Source organism: Myotis lucifugus, unplaced genomic scaffold, assembly GCF_000147115.1.
Source record: "Myotis lucifugus unplaced genomic scaffold, Myoluc2.0 scaffold_9, whole genome shotgun sequence".
Lineage (NCBI taxonomy): Eukaryota > Metazoa > Chordata > Mammalia > Chiroptera > Vespertilionidae > Myotis > Myotis lucifugus.
Window position 1 is genome coordinate 5,350,233 of NW_005871057.1, and position 20,356 is coordinate 5,370,588.

Sequence of the window (20,356 nt, forward strand, 5' to 3'; positions counted from 1 at the left end):
GGACTCAAGGGTCCCAGGTTCGATTCCGGTCAAGGGCATGTACCTTGGTTGCAGGCACATACCCAGTAGGGAGTGTGTAGGAGGCAGCTGATCAATGTTTCTCTCTCATCGATGTTTCTAACTCTCTATCCCTCTCCCTTCCTTTCTGTAAAAAATCAATAAAATATATTTATTAAAAAAATAAATTAAAAATAAATAAAAAAAGAAATACATGCAAATATATATGTGTTTATGAACATTATATGTTTTATATAGATTTATGTGTGTATATATGCTATGTTAAGTATATGTGCATATATATAAATGATCTTTATATAATAAACTTAAACAGAAATAGAAAAGAAGGTAGAAAAAAAGAACAAAATGTAAGTATGAACAATATCTGTAGTTCAAAGTATATTATTATTTTGGCCTGAATTATGGTAGATATTTGGGGGAGCAAAGAGGGGCAAATTAAAATAATTCACATTAAACTTTAAATTATATGACCAGGAAACTAAGTATATCTTAATATATATTTCAATGTTTTATTATTAACAAAAATTAATATATCTTTGCAATAATACAAGTTTCTGAATTATTTTATTTGTCTTTTTTCATTAACATACTAGGGGCCCGGTGCACAAAATTCATGTACGGGGGGTGGGTTCCTCAGCCTGACCTGCACCTTCTCCAATCTGGGAGCCCTCAGGGGATGTCCGACTGACGGTGTAGGCCTGCTTCCTGTGGTTCTCTGCTCTCTGCGGACCTGTCTGCTTGATGCCACCACAGGCTCTGGTGTCTGCTCTCTGTGGGGGCCCTGTGAGGGACTGCTTGCCCCTCGCTGCCACGTCCAGGGACAAGCAGGGACCTGCTGTCTGCTCACTCACTGTGTTGGACTGCTTTCCCCTTGCTGCCACAACCAGGGGCAAGCAGGGCCCTGCTGTCTGCTCATTCGCTGCGGGGGACATTCCTGCCCTGCTCCCGGTTGCTTGCGTGCGCACTGGCTCAGAGGGCCTAGGTCCCAGGGATGTTCCCGCCCTGCCCCCAGCTGCTTGGCACCTGCACATGTAGGCCCAGAGTGGCCAGGGGTCGTTCCGGGACCCTGGCCACTCCGGGCCTACATGTGGGCCTACAGGCTCAGAGCTGCTTGGGTCCTGAGGACGCCCATCCCCGGGACCCAAGGCACTTGGTGCTGGCATGCACGCAAGCGGCCACCTTGCCCCCGACAGCTCGGTGCCTGCGTATGCAAATTAACCTGCCATCTTTGTTGGGTTGATTTGCATACTCACTCCTGATTGGCTGGTGGGTGTCACAAAGTGACGGTCAATTTTCATCTTTCTCTTTTATTAGTGTAGATTGTTTTTCCTTCAAAAAAATTTCAAGTGCCTTTGACATTAACTGTAAGTATCATGTAAATCTATTCCCAATGAGGAGTTATTTTATTACTCTGAGCTTCCCAAATAACTTCACCAATACTGAAAACATTTCTAAAATGTTTCCTATCATGTTAATCACTAGTGAACGAATATGCTGGAAGATATAAAAATGCTTCCCATATTCAGTGTTAGTCTAAACCCAATTTTCAAGTGTGAGCCTGTAAATTCATATATTTTGCCAGTGTTGCTTAGTGGTTGAGCCTCGGCCCATGAACCAGGAGGTCACCAGTGTGATTTCTGGTCAGGGCATATGCCCCAGAGTTGCAGGCTAGATCCCCAAAGGGTGGGCATGCAGCAGGGCAGGTGAAGGATGTTTCTCTCTCATTGATGTTTCTATCTCTCCACCTCTCTCCCTTCCTCTCTCTAAAATCAATAAAAACATATTTTAAAAAATCAAATATCTTGCTCACTTTCATACTTAGCATAATTTAATTTTTAATATAGAAACCCACATTCTAATGCGCCCTCCGATTAAGTAGTTCAATTGTGTTGAAATATAGATGTTTAAATAGTTCTAATCAGTAATGCACTAATGAGTAGGAAATTACCAATCATGGAGATCTTTTTGGTGCCACATATACTAAGCATCACATCTCTCTCATGATAAAATTCCTGCATATGAACAATCTTTCATTATTCTGACTAGGTATTCATGCCACCAACATTTTAAATACCTATTCTGATAAACTGAAATATTAATTAATAGACTAATTAAAATGTTGTTGATTTCTTTCTTTCCTCTCCCTTAGCTACACTAGCATATAGGAATATCTGATTCAATTTTATTCATGTCCTCAAACTCCAAGGGGTGCACATTAATTTCTTTCTGCCCTCACATCTATTCCATGGAATCACATGTTGACTCAGCTGCCAAATAAATATCCAAATTGAGAGACCATCTATGAGTCCTTGCTTTGGCTTCGCCCTCATTTGGCTTTGGAGAAGCACAACATTGTCTCTCACAAGTAAAAACCCTGCAAGACTTCCCTACAAGCTGAAATTCTGCTACTGAGTCCTTTCTGGTCTTGTTTTAGAGCAGTGGTTCTCAACCTTCCTAATGCCGTGACCCTTTAATACAGTTCCTCATGTTGTGGTGACCCCCAATTTCATTGTTACAAATTGAACATAATTCAAACATAGTGATTAATTACAAAAACAATATGTAATTATATATGTGTTTTCCGATGGTCTTAGGCAACCCCTGTGAAAAGGTCATTCGACCCCCAAAGGAGTCGCGACCCACAGGTTGAGAACTGCTGTTTTAGAGAGACTAAAGGTGGTGATTTACACTTGCAGGACTGTTACTACTGAAGTTAAGTCTGTGTGAGTATGTCTAGCACTTCTCCATAGAACATGGCGATACTTCTTACCAATGGTACAATGCTTTGTGTCTTTAAATAAAATTCTGAATCAACAATGGAAGTTCCATTTCACACCTATTACTCTCTTATTTATTGAAGTTTGCAATAGCTCATCCACATTTTTTTCTGTCTGAAGACTTACTAGTATTATCAAGCTTGGTTCATTTATTTGCTCATTAAACATTTATTTAAGGCCTACTATGTGCCAGACATGTTCAGAACATTGAGCATGCAGCTATAAGCCAGACAGAAATTCCTGTTTTCAAGAGGCCGATACCTAGTTATATTGAACATGATGAATAAATGACATACAATATTCAAACACTTTCCACTAGTTCATCTATGGTTTACCTAGTTTCCTCACAATCCATCATGCTAGGTAAATTTTCTCCATATTCCTTAAACACCTGATCCCATCATCTCCTCTATCACTGTCAGCTAATTCACTTTTTAAAAAACTCATGGGGAAAATAGAAGCCATTAAATGGAAACTCTCAACTTTGTAAAATCCCTACCTGCAAATATGTTTGCATCAGCTTTCATCCTTTTTTCTACTCTCATTTCAAATTTGAAGAGACATTGCTCTTTCTATATGACATGCCCTGGAGTCCATTCTTTTCAGCCCTAATTCTTCTCCCTCTTTATGTGCTTTCCACATATTTCAACACACTCAAATTTTCTCTTTTTAAAATAATTCTCACAACCTCATGTCCTATATTGGCTGTTATTCCCTTTCATAATTAAGCACTTTGAAATTGTTTTGTATGGAGACTGAATCCAATTATTATCTTCCATTTAATCTTCAGGCCACTGGAAATTTGATTGCACCTGAATTACTCCACTAAAATTACTCTCACCAAATCACCCTCTATCTTCTTGCTGCTAAATTTCAATGAGTAATTTGGCCTTGAACTCTCAACATCATGAAACTGCTACTAAATCATTTTTGCCACCCTCTTTTGACCTTGGCATTCATGATTCCACATCTTCCTGATGTTCCTTCCTTGTATCCATCTCTGTATTATCTTTTTTTTGAGGTATACACTAGCCCCAATCTTTCCCTTTCCTCTGATTTTTATTCAATGCTTTTCTTGCTCAGAGAAGAACTCTCTTATCTTCTCATGCAGAGTACATTTTTGGGGGGTGGTGATTTTATCAACTCCAATAGCTCCAATTCACTACTGAATATGTCCAAATAAACGGTTATAAATGAGGTATCACCTGTAAATTCCTAAATCATTTATGTATTGCCAAATCAGTCAGCTCAATTTAATGTGTCCAAAACTGAACTCATCATCACCCTTCCAAAAATTCTGTAGCTCATGGGATTCTTATTCCTACGTATGATGCCTTCATCCACTCAGTTGTCAAACCAGAAAGTTCAAATTCAGCCTTGACTTCGCAATAAGCCTCATTCTTCTCCCTCCAAACAACCTCCAATCTTGTGTATTCATTATGTCCTTAACATCTCAAGAATCAGTCTATTCCTCTTCATTCTCACTGTCACTCTAGCAGCGGTTCTCGACCTGTGGGTCGTGACCCCTGAAAATACATCCTGCATATCAGATATTTACATTACGATTCATAACAGTAGCAAAATTACAGTTATGAAGTAGCAACAAAAATAATTTTATGGTCGGGGGTCACCACAACTTGAGGAACTGTATTAAAGGGTTGCAGCATTAGGAAGGTTGAGAACCACTGCGAGGTTTATATTAATAACTTAGTGGCTTACTCAAAATAAAATGGTGACTTTCTCCTGAGATATTATCCTCAGTTCATTTTATAATATAGTGGGACAGATACTCTAAAAAGTTACCATAATCATTTTCATCATCTCTGCTTTGCATGACTGTAAGAGTGTTTTCACTGGTCTCCCTGCTTTAGTCTTTTCTCTAACTCACTCCCTAACCAGAGCCAAGAAAATATTTCTAAAGGAGAGAGCTGATTAAATGATTCGCCTGTTTAAAAAATTTTAATGTGTCCTCATGATCCTTAATATAGAGTTCAAATTCCTTCCATGAAATGTCTTATTTCTTGCCCTGACAACATCCTACTTCCTATCCTCTTCCTTACTTCTTAATCTATCCACACGAAGTTATTTTCTCATTTTTTGGCCCTTGCAGACACTATTTCCTCTGCTTAAAATACCATGCACCACCTTCCTCAGCTGGCAAACTTCAACTCATCCTGCAATTATCAAGTTATTTCTTTTTCTTTACCTTCCTTGATTTTCCAGCCACTTTTCATTCCCACCAATTGGATTACATAACCCTCTTACTTTCATCTCATTCTTTGCTTACAGTATATGTAATTGGTTTTTACTAACCTCCCTACTTCACTATATTGCAAGATTCTGAAATATAAAACTGTATTTTGCCTTTGTATTTCCAAAACCTAACCAAATGTCTAGTACATAGTATACACTGAAATATACACAGAATTCAGACTAAAAATAGGAGAATAAAAGTAAGTAATATAGCAACATAACATTCAGGTTAAAATATATTAAATTAGATCATGATTTAGATTAACCTCCTTTATTCCTTTATTCTTTGTAGCAGATGAGTGGAACATTGGCATTTTTTGAGTAATCAAATTAAAATCAGTTTTGGAGACTTTTAAATTTTAAGATCATCTACAATTTGAAAAATATATAACCTGGTCTAAACAGCACCCTCAGGAAATTCAATTTGTTTTCAATTCTGTGGAGTGTTTATTCACATTGCTAAGAACCAACAGGAAGACCATTAAATTGAGAACAAAAAGTACGAAAATATGGAATGTACAATTCTGGTTCCTCAGTGGGGAAAAAAAATTAATGGAGCTGTAGAATGTTAAAGACATTGTGCATATCAAGCCCAAGGATAGGAATTAGAGAATCACTTTTTAAACACACTTTATAAACAAAGAGAACCATTAGCATTTGGATAAAGGAAACTTAGAACAATTAAAAAGTACCAAGTTTTGAAGGAAGCAAATTTATAGATCTTATTACTCCAAAGGTAAAAAATAGAAAGGAAAACAAGAGAACTGCATACCCCAAGTGGCAATCTTGCTGTAAATTCCAGATGAAGTAAGGAGGTGAAATTAACTCAAACACCTCATAAAAGCACTCTGAAATATCACACTCCCACCTTGGACCAATGTGTTCAGGAATGTTTCATGTTGTCTAAGATTTGGCCCACATTCCTCTTTATTAAATTTTGTCTCTATTAACCTTTAAAACAAAACAGAAATGATAAGAAAACAAATAGCTATTTAATAATCAGAATGTTTCTTAAACCAAATGAAACTCAGGTCCTCTGCCCATTTTTAATTGGATTTTTTGTTTTTAGCTGTTATGAGTTCTTTACATATTTTGGACATCAGCCTCTCATTAGAGGTATTACTGCAAATATTTTCTCCCATTCAAGTAGTTGCTTTTTTATTTTATTAATTTTTGTTGAAACATTTCTTCCAAGAAGACATAGAAAGACCGACAATACATGAAATATACTCAATTCCATTAGCTATAAGGGAAATGCAAATGAAAGCCACAGTGAGATTCTACTTCAGACCTGTTAAAATGGCTATAATCTGTTGTCGAGTGTTAGAAGTAACAAGTGTTGGAGAGGCTATGGACAAAATGGAACCCTCATACTTTGCTGGTGGGAATGGAAATTGTACAGCCACTATGGAAAACAGTATGGAATTTCCTCAAAAAATTAAAAATAGAGCAACCATATAACACAGCAATTCCTTTTCTGGGTATCTGTCTTAAAAACTGAAGACATCTATGAGTAAAAATATATGTACCCCCTATGTTCACTGAAGCATTATTCATGGTGGCCAAGACATTGAATATCCTTTGGTGGATGATTAGATAAAGATGTGGTACATATATACTATGGAATTCTGCTTAGCTATAAGAAAAGATGAAACACTGCCATTTGGGACAACGTGAATGGATCTTGAGAATATCATGTTAAGTGAAATAAGACAGACAGAAAAAGACAAGAACCTTATGATTTTACTCATGTAGAATATAAAACATAAAACAACAAACAAACAAACAACTCATAGACATAGACAACAGTATGATGGTTACCAGAGTATGGGGTGGAGGGGGAGGCAGAAAAGGGTAAAGGGGGTCAAATATATTGTGATGAAAAGAGAATTGAATTTAGGTCGTGAACACACACTGCAATATATAAATGATGTATTACAGAACTGCAGTTGAAACATATAATCTTATTTACCAATGTCACCCAATACATTTAATAAAATTAAATAAAAGAGAAAATCCTCTCATTGTGTATGTTAGTCTGTTTGGGTCTACATAAATAAATGTAATACTGTATTGGTGAACAAGCTGAGCTACTAAATCCCACCTTAAATCTTGCCCACAGTCTGGGAAAAGTCCTGGCTCCTGTCCAGGGGCTGGCTAACACCTCTATGTCACTGGCTCACTAGCCCCAGACAGGAAAACAATCTGTCACACTACTGGTTCCGCATGGAACTGCATAGCCACAGCTGTCCAGATGCCAGGTACAGCGGGTACAGTTGAATGATGTTCAGACCTTGTACTCAGTGCTTCAGTATCCAGAATCCTCTTGGCCATATGAAGTTAAGTGGCTTAGACCTTACCCTGGCTTTCTAAAGGCTGGATGACAATCGTGTGAAACACCCCTGATAACTTATAGTTCACAAGTTTTTCACATTTTAATATTGTTAATATTTAAAATTTAAAACACTATGGGAATTTCTTTAAAAGTTCTATTTAATGATATTTTACCCTTTAGATTTATTTATCTATTCTCTTTCCCTTAATTTTTATATATAAATGTATGCTGCTTTTATGCTGAAGGTTAATCTGTAATCCAATTTTTGTAAATGAAAAACATGTCAAATGTAGAATATCTAATATAATATTTCAAATAAAATTTTAAGTTAACATTTAACAGTTAATATTTTTCTTACTGATAGAATTTTTTTCTATAATTACTATGTTATTTAGAAAAATCTGCAAGTTCTTTTTGCTGCAGCAACTAATTTCCAAGGTCTGAATTTAAAAACATGCTTTTAAAAATCCTTTTCAAAAGAAAACCATTAGAAAACTTGACTTGCCCCCCTGAAAATCACGAATGACTGGTTCTTTCATTATTAGCATTAAAACTGAGTCTAATTCAAGTTTTAAAATACCTACATAGCCTTAATTAATGCAAACTATATTTCTGGAGTTCCTCAAATTTATTCTTATTATTACACAAATTTATTTATAACATTTGCAAAATTTGACACAACTTTTATACATGCTTGGTATTTTAAAAAGTGAAAAATTCACTTTTTTCTTGTGCTTCAAAAGTAATATTTATGTCTATCCACAGAAAAATTTGCAATTTTTAAATATAACATTTAAATATGTATCTGGGATTTCATTATACTGGTAAAGAAATAAGTCCACAGCTATGCATTCTTTCAGCACTTTATTTATTCTGTTCAAGGAATGAAAAATCAGAAAACCTTCATTTTTTTACCAATGAAAATTTCATCATAGAAAGGATTTAGAAATTCACTGTAAATATTTATACAAAAGACACAATTTTAGAAATGGATAAGAGATTTAAATGACTATTGGAAAGGCAGTTTTAAAGAAAAAAATATAAAACTTCAAATAGATTTAGGTTATGTATAATTTAACCTGACTTCAGTTTTGTAACTTGGGGGCAAAAATAATAGCTTCATTAAAAGCCTTATTTTTAAATGATTGAAGTAACTCCTAGAATACTATCATCATTTCAACTTCTTACTTAAGACTACTTTACATAAGCTTTAGGGAGGACTACAAATTATGTCATTACATAGCTCCTAGTAATACACCCCAGCTTGTTCTTTCACCATGGGAGACACTAAAGTTATGTGTACTTTTACTACCACACCCCCAGATTGCCTAAACTCTTATGTACTCTGAAATATGCATTATGTTCTCCACTCTATAAACGTTATAAAGTAAGCACAGTAATTGAATTTTAGTCATTGTAGGTAGCAGTATATAATACCCATTATCATAGCAGGACATAGCAAAGAGAGAACCTCTATCTTCACAATATTATAAATTATGTCTAAAGAAAAAAACATACATATGTGTAAATATACATACACATATGCACTTCACATTTAGTGAATGGGAATGAAGTTGGTTAAGTTTGAGTTCAGAACACCATCTTGCCTGTCTGTGACCTTTTCCCCTGCAAGGGGCTTCCAATAATTAGGCTTTATGCTCACTCAATCATTTATGCTTGGAAAGATGTTTTTTGGTTTTTGGGGGTTTTTTTGTTAATATGTTTTTATTGATTTCAGAGAGGAAGAGAGAGGGAGAAAGAGAAACATCAATGATGAGAGAGAATCATTGACTGGCTGACTCCTACGTGCCCTCGACTTGGGATCAAGCCCTCAACACGAGCATGTACCCTGACCAGGAATCAAACCGTGACTCCTGGTTCCTAGTTCGACGCTCAACCACTGAACCACACCGGCCAGGCAGAAAGATGCTTTCTTGACAGGACATGATAAAGAAAATTATTTTAACATGTAAATAATGGATAAGAGTTCTATCACTATTTGCAGAAGATAGGTGTTTAGTTTTGTTTTGAGCAAGAGACAAATCGTTTTAAAACTGATTGATCTTAATTGTATACTTCTTCCAGAATCAATGAACAGGTGAGAAAGATACATTGAAGGAAATGGATTTATTTTTCTTTTCTTTTTTTTTTAACTTTTTAAATTTATTTATCTCTATTGTTGAAAGTATTACAGATGTCCCCTTCATTTGTGAAATGAGAGCCCAGTGCATGGTAGAACATATTTGGCAATGATACATCTGATAAAGGGTTAATATCCAAAATATATAAGGAATTCATACAACTTAACAAAAGGAAGACAAACAATCCAATTTAAAAATGGGCAAAGGACATAAATAGACACTCCTCCAAAGTGGACATAAAGAAGACCAAGAGACATGAAAAAAATGCTCAGTCAGTAATCATCAGAGAGATGCAAATTAAAAGGACAATGAGGTATCACCTCACATCTGTCAAAATGGCTATCATCAACAAATAACAAGTGCTGGTGAGAATGTGGAGAAAATGAAACCCTAGTACACTGCTAATGGGAATGCAGACTGGTACAGCCACTGTGGAAAACAATATGGAGTTTCCTCAAAAAATTAAAAATGAACTCCCATTTGACCCAGCGATCTCACTTTTTAAAATCTTTATTGTTGAAAGTATTACATATGTCCCCTTTCTCTCCCCCCTTCGCCCCTCCTAGCCCACCCCATTGTCCCACCCCAGGCTTTCACCACCCTTTTGTCTGTGTCCATGGGTTATGCATATATGCATACAAGTTCTTTGGTTCATCTCTTCCCACCCACCCATCCACCCCCACCTTCCTTCTGAAATCCACAGTCTATTCCATGCTTCTATGTCCGTGGATCGATTTTGTTCATCAGTTTATTTTGTTCATTAGATTATGTATAAACACTATGCAAGACAGCAGGGTGAAATTATATCACATAAGCGTGGCCTATACTACTTACACATAAGGATGGCCATAAATCCTGTCACAATATACTTCCTGGGCTGACTTACATTTCACCTTGTCTTATACTGAAATCTAATTGGTTCAGGAACTAAATATAAGCTACTATCTGAAGACAATACATTTTTAAAAATTCCTGCAATTTGATGAAGATTAGATAATATGAGACACATGAGAGGGAGACAGAAGAGAAGCTACAACTACAAGTGATCTTTTTAACAGCTCACTGGTGTTTCAATGTAATAACGTTCTTCACCTGGATGCCTACATGCAGTCCAGCTAAAAACTGATAACTTTGGTTTCTGTTTGTTCCACATTAAATCTTACAATGCTGAGTAAAAAAGCAAATGGTGATACCATTACTGCATTGACTGCTGAAATAAATTGAATCTTAGTACTTCAGACATACAGCATGAGTTCATGTTTATCCTTCAAACATGAAATCACAGGAATGTTATATTAATTAATGTTTTCTGAAACCAGACATCACAGAAAGAACCAAAATGTTCCAAAACTAGACTATTGAGCAAAAATGATAATTCTCTCGCCCTGGCTCATTTCGCTCAGTGGTTCCAAGGTCAGCCTGCACACCAAAGGATCAAAGGTTCAATTCCCATTCCTCTCACATCCTTTCACCTTGCTCTCTCCCTCCCTCCCTCTCTCCATTCCTCCCTCCCTGCCACTCTCTTTCTCAATGGAAAAAACAACAACAACAAAAAACAACAAAATGATTTCTTTAAAACTTTTGAAAATTTCTTCTAAATTTCTAGAGGCTTCCTAGGTAAAGTAGAAAAGAAACAGCAATATCACGAATCAATAGTGTTGATCAAATAGGCTGAAAAAATAATTACAAAGTATATTACAACCCAAATCATACACTCATATTTGGAAAAGTAAACTCTCAAGTTCCAAAAGATTTTAACTTTTGGTATAATCCATTAGCAGGACATAAAAGCATTTACATATTCTAATGAAGCCTTTATTCTTATTTTTATAGTCAATAGATGGAGAAGAATTTTATGAGTTATTAAAACTTTTTAAAACACCAAATGACACCACAAGGCAAGTTCACACTTTTGTATTAGTTTCTGCAATAACTATATATTTCAAAAAGTTACCTCTATGACCACTGTATGCAAGTAACCGTCTGATGATGTGGTGTGTACATAATTCAATTCGTTAATAGTTAAATTTAATGAAGAAGCTAACTTACCGGTGGATCAGCCCCCTTAGAACCAGTCAGACCTCCTGTTAGGGATTCGATATCCTGAAAAGGGGAGAGGCGTTGATTGTAAAATGCTACTCAACAGCATGGAGAACTTCCCAGTCCCACAGTGTAATATTTTCTTTAAGCTACAAACTTAGGCAACTAAGCTACATTTGTTCTGTTTTTAGACCATCTTGCTATACAAATACTACACAAATAGCCTGTATCTAAAAATTTAGATTTGTTTCCAACTCTGTACAATCTATAAAAACAAAAAGTATAAATAGACGAAGTGTTCCTGACTATACAAAAAAAGGCTGTAGGTGGGAGAGCAGATGTTTTGTTCTCTGAGGAGCTAAAGTAAGTGAAGAAAGGAAATGAAAAAAATTAATGAAACTTCAATATAATACAGTATATTATTTGCAAGAATACTAATCCCATGGAAAATGCTGAACCTATAGAAATGATTCAATCACCCATAGTCCATCTGTTCTATGATAGGGATACAAGGGTAGAAGAAAATAGTATTGCTTTTTTTTCCCTCCTCTTCCTTTCTCTTTCATTTCCCTCCCCTTTACTAACAGGATGTGTAAGTTATTGATTCATCAATGGTATGTGTTTAACCTTATGTTCTGGCTAAGATTTTGTTGCAGTTCTCAGTTGGCCAGACAAGAACAGAGACTTTTAATCCAGCCCTGGCCACCAGGAATGCAGAGGCTGATGGATTAGGTCTCAGAAACACTGGGATGATGCACACCCAATCTCCACTTGACCGGTTTCAGGACACTGGCCATCCTGTTCCGAGGACCAGTAATGAAGACATTCATCAAGACCCAGGACCCCCACAGGGACTCAAATTTCAGAACCCCTCTGTACCCTTACCCAGACTCTCTTCCCCTGATTCCCCTATAAAAGCTTATTCCTAACAAGCTTAAAGGGAAGGCGGATGTTAGGGTTTTCACCTGTTACCTTCCCAAATTTCCAGCATCTGATATTAAGCACATTTATAACATAACCCAGTGGTTCTCAACCTTGGCTGCACATTAGAATCACCTGGGAATCTTTTTAAAATCCTGATTTCGGGGCCTTACTCCGGAAATCCTGTTTCTTTGTTACTAATGTTGTGGCCCCACCCCATAACAAAGAAACAGAATTTCCGGAGGATGAGGCCCAGAAATCAGGATTTTAAAAAGATTCCCAGGTGATTCTAATGTGCAGCCAAGGTTGAGAACCACTGGTCTAACCCCAGTCTCTGAGTTTTGGCTGGATAGTGACGGGTAGTAGCACGAGCACTGGACTCGGTTGACCTCCGGTTTCATACATAGATGAAACTATAAACAGATAGGGATAGATTAGCTACTCTTTTACAAGGATCATTTCTGATCTTGAGTCAGTAACCAGAGGATCATGCCTGAGTAGATTGATTGCCAAACGTATTGCCAATGGAGAAATGAGTGCTGCTGTGACACACTGGAGAGCATGCATATTGCAGGGACAAGTAGAGCTCAGCCTGGCCATTGCAGTTTGGTTCTAGGGTTTCTAATCATACCACTTTGCCAAAAGAAGCTAACCGTCCATGGTTTAAAGTAAAATCTCTCAGGATGTTAACGTTTGCAAGTGTTTTGATTTTAAAATCATGGGCCCACACCTCCAAAATGAAAAAGCAAACAAACAAGAAACTGTCTGCTCAAAGGCTGTCAGGAGTTTGGGGTTACCTTGAAGAGTTACACTATTTCCTAAAAAGTTTCTTTTGTGTGATCCTGGTCACTTCTTATATGTTTGCATCTCGTATATATAGGGTTGAGGAACCTGGGGAAATATTGTATTAAAAAAATCAAATGAAAGAGAAATAAAGATAGAAAGAAGAAAATAGATACCTATGATCAGAGAAACAGCCAACACCTTGATATCATGAAGATTTATGTTACCAGTTCATTGGGACTTAATCACATCGTTTCCCTGGTTATCTCAAAAAATGGGGAATCTTAACAAATATGGGGCTCAAATGAGCATGTGAAGAAAACACTGAAGGCAGGGGAGAAGGAAGGGATGGTGCAATGCAAGTTTCCATTTGGAGAAGCTGATTCTAAATGGGAACTCAGTGGGTGATGAATTTCTACATGCATATTTTATTAGGGCCATAAATGACAAGAAAATCACAAGGGATGCTAGCCAAAAAAATTAAGTTGTCTTCTCTGTAATGGATATATTGTATATAATATGTTTTCCTATCCAGCATTCCTTTGGGGAACCCTCCTACTCCCTGACTCTAGCTCCATAAAAAAGCTTATAAAAATTGCTTCAAATGTTGTAAGAGCCTGCCAGAGAATTAAGGCAATTTAGGTTCTGGAAAGTATAATGGTATAGTCGAAGTCCGTAATTTTATTGTATGAACAACGTTTGATACTAAATGTTCTCCCTACCTTCAAACTTTAGATCATTTCTGGCTCTCAAAAATGAAAAGGTCCTAATTAATACTCCTGCATTGTTCTGTCTGTTTTTAAAATGTTCCCCCTCTCCATCCTGTTAAAATTCTTTATTCCAATACCATACACACTATAAACAACCAAATCACCTACATTATTAGAACCTGCATGTTCTTTAGCATTTCTATTAAGTCATCTGTAAATTATGTCCTTAAAAGCAAAGTATAAAAAATTATGTCCTTGAAAGCAAAGTATAAAACATATACATAAGTTGCCCAACAAAATTAATATTCCTTATAAATCCAAAGATAATATAATTTTTAAAAATGTTTCAGAGTTTTAAGGGATGAACTGAGAAGATTTGGTAGTAAAACACACAACCCATTTTCCTGTTATGACCATGACAAAAAAAAAGTTCCAAATTCTATTTCTATGAAAGGTTTATTGTGAGTACATTTAAAATGAAAGAAAATTATGATAAGTGCATTTTGAGTTAATACCTTCTGTTCTTCATAGAAAGGCATATAACTTAAATTAACAGTAGAATTGCTGATTGTATTACCAGAGATAATAGAGAAATTGATTCAGTTTTAAAAAGTACTTTAGCAATTTGATGCATTTTGTCATAGTGTTAAAAGTTCCATCACGAATTTCTTGCTATCGTAGATAAACTGGGAAAATTTTCAGGTTTCTAAAATCTTAAGCTTTTCATGACAGATATGGTACTGAGAAAAATAAAGCAAATGAGAATTTAGAAAATAAATAGAAATGCATTGATATTTATGGTTTTTAACATGTTGAATTAAAGCAAACGCTGAACTCATGGCTGTAAACAGAGTATAGATGTACATTTTTAGTCAATTCACTTGTTTAATTGAAAAACTTTTTTGAGCTTATGTTCTACTTTGAGCATAAGTTGAAAAAGAGTACCCTACTTGGATAGACATCCTGTTAAGCATGTTTCATCTCTCAATAAAAAAAAATTCAGGTATGAATGAGCATAAGTGTGGATAAGTGCTTTTTTGTGGTAAAATTAATAGGTTAAATAATTATTTTGAGATGCTCTGAACATAATTAAAAGTGAGTAAATTTTTTTATGGTTATTAAATATTTTACCTATAAAATATAACCAAAACCCTTGACAAATGTATCTATCTTGTTTAGATAGATTTTTTTAAGTTTTTTAAATATATTTTTATATAGATAGCAACCAAAGGGGACATCAAAAAGTAAATACATTGATATCCTAGAAAACTTTTAAACTAACTACTGTAGTAATATTTATTTGATTAAAAAATTTAAAACAAACTTTGATTTTTTACTGTTACAGAATTTATTAACTCTATTATACTTCATGCTTTAGATTTAATAGCTGTAAACTAGCTACCACTTATTGAACATTTACATTCCAGGCACTCTCTTTAAATGCTTTATACACATTATAAACAACTTTATAATGTGGTTATAGCAGCTTATAAGTGTGGACGAAAAGGACCCACATGCTAACCTGACAAGCTCAGGGGGGCCTATGGAGTAGCCTTGCAAACTCAGAGACATAAAGTAACCACAAAGGATGGTCTGAAATTAAAACTTTCTTAATTAAAATGCAGTCTATGGTAGGTAGTAATATTCTAGGCTGGTACCTTCCCTGACAAAGATCAACCTTGACCTCAACTGAGCCTATTGTCCTTTTTGCATCTACTATAACATACCTTTGGAGTGTCAGGGTAACTTCCCTTTTTCTGGACTCTTCAAAGCACAACCAATGCACTGGGGCAGAAACCATAAATTCCCTCATTGTTATTGTTATCTGTTATTGTTATCGTGTTAAGTGTTGACCCTTAACTATCCTGTACCCACCTATGTAAAAGAAGTATGTGTCTATCATTTTACTTTTTATCCAGTCCCAGAGGTTTCCACCTCCTTTGCTTTTTCGCCACCTCCCTAATCTATCACCAATGGATTTCATGTAACCCGCTTACATTTCTTCTTTTGATTGTAATGTGTAAAACAGTGGTTCTCAACCTGTGGGTCGCGACCCCTTTGGGGGTCGAATGACCCTTTCACAGGGGTCGCCAAAGACCATCGGAAAACACATATATAATTACATATTGTTTTTGTGATTAATCAATATGCTTTAATTATGTTCAATTTGTAACAATGAAAATACATCCTGCATATCAGATATTTACATTACGATTCATAACAGTAGCAAAAATACAGTTATGAAGTAGCAATGAAAATAATTTTATGGTTGGGGGTCACCACAACATGAGGAACTGTATTAAAGGGTCATGGCATTAGGAAGGTTGAGAAACCACTGGTATAAAACAAGGTGCAAAACTGTCATTCCCAGGAGCCTTATCTCAATTCCTTGAGATTCTGTTTCCCAGAAACTGTCAAACAGTTTGGCTCAAATAAACTCACACAAATTCTTCAAAGGTTCAAATGTTTCTTATGATAACCTTAGAGGCCTGGTGCATGAAATTCAGCCCGGCCTGCACCCTCTTCAATCCAGGACCCCTCAGGGGATGTCCTACTGCCGGTTTAGGCCCAATTCCTCTCCCAAGCTGGGACCACTGGATCCTAACTGCTCGCCTGCCTGCCTGCCTGATTGCCCCCTAGCTGCTCTCCTGCTGGCCTGATCGTCCCTAACTGCCCTCCCCTGCCAGCCTGATCACCCCTAACTGCCCTCCCCTGCCAGCCTGATTGCCCCCTAATTGCCCTCCCCTGCCAGTCTGATTGCCACATCTCTGCCCTCCCATGCCGACCTACTTGCCCCCTAACTGCTCCCCCCTGCTGGCCTGATCACTCCCTAACCACCTCTGCCTAGGCCCCTGCCACTGTGGCTTTGTCCAGAAGGACATCCAGAAGATGTCCAGTCTAATTAGCATATTACCTTTTTATTAGTATAGATAAGTTAGTTATTTCTTTTCTCACTTAAAGGTTGAGTTTATATAATTTAACTAGTATCACACAGCTATTTGCATGACGCCCAACCTGTGTTTTTAACACTAGTTGTAAAGGAACAGCTTCACCCTGGCATCCTGGTGACTTTGCACATATCTACAAAGCAAGGCTATACCATAGGCTGGTGGAACCCCCTGTGAGCCACCCAAGAACATGACAAGGTAGATGGTCTTATGAAGAGCCTCCACGTGGCTGTCTATCATTCTCCTCCCTGGCACCAATGAGGCATGGTACTTTACACCTCACTTTTCTCCAAACCAGATCCATCTGTAGTCTATAAAACTGCCTGGGTGCAATATGGAATTAGCTCTTGCCAACAGAGCAACTCCCCTGCTCATATTGTTCACTATCTGACCCATCCAATTCAGAGTAGTGCTGTGGAACTAGGGACCAGCGCCAGAATTAGAGTGAGGCAAGTGATGTGCTGAAGGTGTAAAATTTAAGGAGGCACTCATTCTGAGTGTCACACAAGTGCTGACCCTGCACTGGCAGGACCCTGAGATTTAGTATCTCCTGCAATGTTGTGCCCTAGCAACCTCATTATTAGAGTCCTGCGAGGGCAGGTTTGGCAGTTACACAATTCTGGAAGTGAGGGACTCCTTAAACTTTGTGCCCTAAGTCCTTTACTTGGCTCACCCTAGTCCTAGCTCTTCCAAGGACATGGAGAGCTGATGCCAACATGCCTTTGTTTATGCTGTATATGCAATAAAATCTTAAAAAATCTATTTGGATTCATTGTCTCCTTTATAGAAGTCAAATTTATAGAAGTGTGACAAGACAACCTGGCACTTGCCTGCATGCTCACAGACTGCTTGCTGCTTAATACTAATAATATATAGCCTCTGCTATATGACTTGTTATCAGCTTCCCAGAAAAAAACAACAAACTAGGACCTATTAATTATATAATCAACTTTATTTCTTGAAAATAAATTTCCGGTAATGAAAGTTTCACTTCTCTCTCCAAGGTGTCAAATACCTAAGTGAGATTGTTACCAGCCCTTGACACGAACTGTGTAGAGTCCGCCTCTGTTATTATTGGGCAGCTCTGTTCCTGGGATGGAAACCTGGTCATCCAAGGCTGACCTGTGAATCAGAAGTCTTAAAGCTTTGGAAGGTTGACCTGCTGATGGAGCGAGGCAATCAGTGTCAGAGCTACAAGTAGAGTGAGATTTGAGGGCATCCTGAGGCCTGGGTAACAGCTCAGCACAGGTTTAAAATAAACTCCACATTATGCTGAACTGATACTGTTGGTTTTCCATCCGTACCCCCTCCCTATGATCTGTGTGCCAATAGTTAACATATTTTTCCCTTGACAGACAATTTGAATGATGGAGCTATGGGGAATAATCATGTGGTTTTCAGTGCAAGTCATTAAGCTTAGATGTAAGTCCTGCTTCCTCTGTGTAGAGGTGGGAAGAGGATATTGGAATTTGAGGTCTCTTTCAAGGCTATTGCTGGATCCTTATTTTTATTTCTGAAGAGTTATGGTCAAGAAAAAAAATGTTCAAATAGTTTGGATGTCAAATACATTAAAAATTATGAAAAGAAAATTATAAATAGTCAATTGAATATGACATTGCACATGCCCCAAGACCCAGAACATCTTTAAACCTGATAGTCAATTTAGACTTTATATCAAGTTTTCAAGCATTACTCTTCCAAAAAAATAACTTTATATAATATGAAGATACTTGAAGCATAACAATATTGTTACCAGCTAGGAGTATTTTAAAATTTGATTTATGTATATTTATAATTTGGGACTATTTTAGAAATTCTTTGGGGGAAAGTGATTATATTTCAATATAGAGTACATTTTAGTGCATTAGACATTCTATGAAAGTGTATCAGTACATTGTATAAAATAGTAAAATACCAATCATTTTTATTGAATGCTTGTTTTCAAAATTTGTTTCAAAGCCTTTTACAGCGGTTCTCAACCTGTGGGTCGCGACCATTGGAAAACACATATAGTATATCATATATTTACATTAAGCATTTCTCTCATCCCTTTTTGTCGAAAAATTCCTGAAACTACTCCTCATCTCCCATTTCTCTTGAAGCAGGAGGAACTGTATTAAAGGGTCGTTTCAAAATTTGTTTTTAAAGCCTTTAAAATTATTTGATGAGGTATTTTATGTTTGTAGAGAAGTTTTCACAATTCATATACTCAAAATATCAAAATTAAGTATTTCTCTCATCCCTTTTTGTCGAAAAATTCCTGAAACTACTCCTCATCTCCCATTTCTCTTGAAGCAGGTTGCTGTCCCCACTACATCATTGTGACCTTTTTTATCACAGTTGCCAATGATACCAAGTTGACTGAATCAATTTTCACTGCTCCATTATCATTTTTCTTGATCTCTAAGCCACACTTGACACAGTGAACCACTCCATCCTCCTTGATATACTATTTTTCTCTTGTTTTCAATTTAGTTTCACCCTCTAGATCAATTGATTTAATAGCATGGCTTTAAATACCATGTATGTTGATGAATTGTGAATTCATTTCAGCCTTAACTTCTCCTGTGAGATCCACAATGCCTACTCCAATCTTCACTTGCAAAATCAAGCTTGATTTCCACCTGAACATTTCCAAATTAGGTTCTTGTCCATTGTTGTCCATCTTGACATTATCACTCACCTAGTTTCTCAGCTCCAAATTCATCATCAAATCCTGCCAATTTTATCTCTAAAATATGCCTTGAATTTGACTATTTCTTACCACCTATATTCACACCATCCTAATCCCTTGTGATTTCAGAGAGGAATCAAGGAGAGAGGGAAGGATATGGAAACATCAATGATGAGAGAGAAGCATTGATTGGTTGCCTCCTGCACATCTCCCACTGGGGATCAAGCCCACAGCCCAGGCATATGCCCCAACCAGGACTTGAACCTCGAACTCCTGGTTCATAGGTCCACATTTAACTACTGAGCCACACCAGCCATGCCCCATTATTCTTAAAATAAAAGACAAACTTATTACTATGTCTAGCAATGCCCTTTGGTGATCTGGCGTTGGCCATAACATTGATTTCTTTTTCACCATTAACCCCCCTCACTTCATGCCACCAGTATCATTGGCTGCATTGCTGTTTCACAAACAGTCCAAATATGGCTCCTATCTCAGGGCCTTTGCACATGCTTTTCCTGCTGTTTAGTATGCTTATTCCTTAGAGAGCCTCCTAGTTAACTCACTAACTTCATTCAGATCTCTAAGTTTAAGTATCAAAATCTCAGACAAATTTTCCCTAACGAACTGTCTAAATCAGTGAAGGTTTCACCTAGAAATAAATCGCAAACTCAAAAAACACTATAAAAGAAGGTTTAATAAAAGGATATTTTATAGAAGTATGGATGGCTTAGTGAATTGAGAAGAAAGTTGAGT

The 20,356-nt window shown here is 36.7% G+C and overlaps 1 protein-coding gene across 4 annotated transcripts in view; it reads right to left on the reverse strand.

Moving 5' to 3' along the window:
• PPFIA2 (PTPRF interacting protein alpha 2) overlaps window positions 1–20,356 on the reverse strand; it is a 460,535-nt gene that overhangs the window by 348,906 nt on the left and 91,273 nt on the right. For 3 of the 4 annotated variants that reach the window (XM_006083971.3, XM_014451455.2, XM_006083975.3), the window contains one exon: window positions 11,574–11,627. The exons of the other annotated variant lie outside the window; for it this stretch is intronic. In XM_006083971.3, the coding sequence (XP_006084033.1) occupies window positions 11,574–11,627 (54 nt within the window). The remainder of the gene's footprint in view (window positions 1–11,573; window positions 11,628–20,356) is intronic. 4 annotated transcript variants of the gene reach the window in all.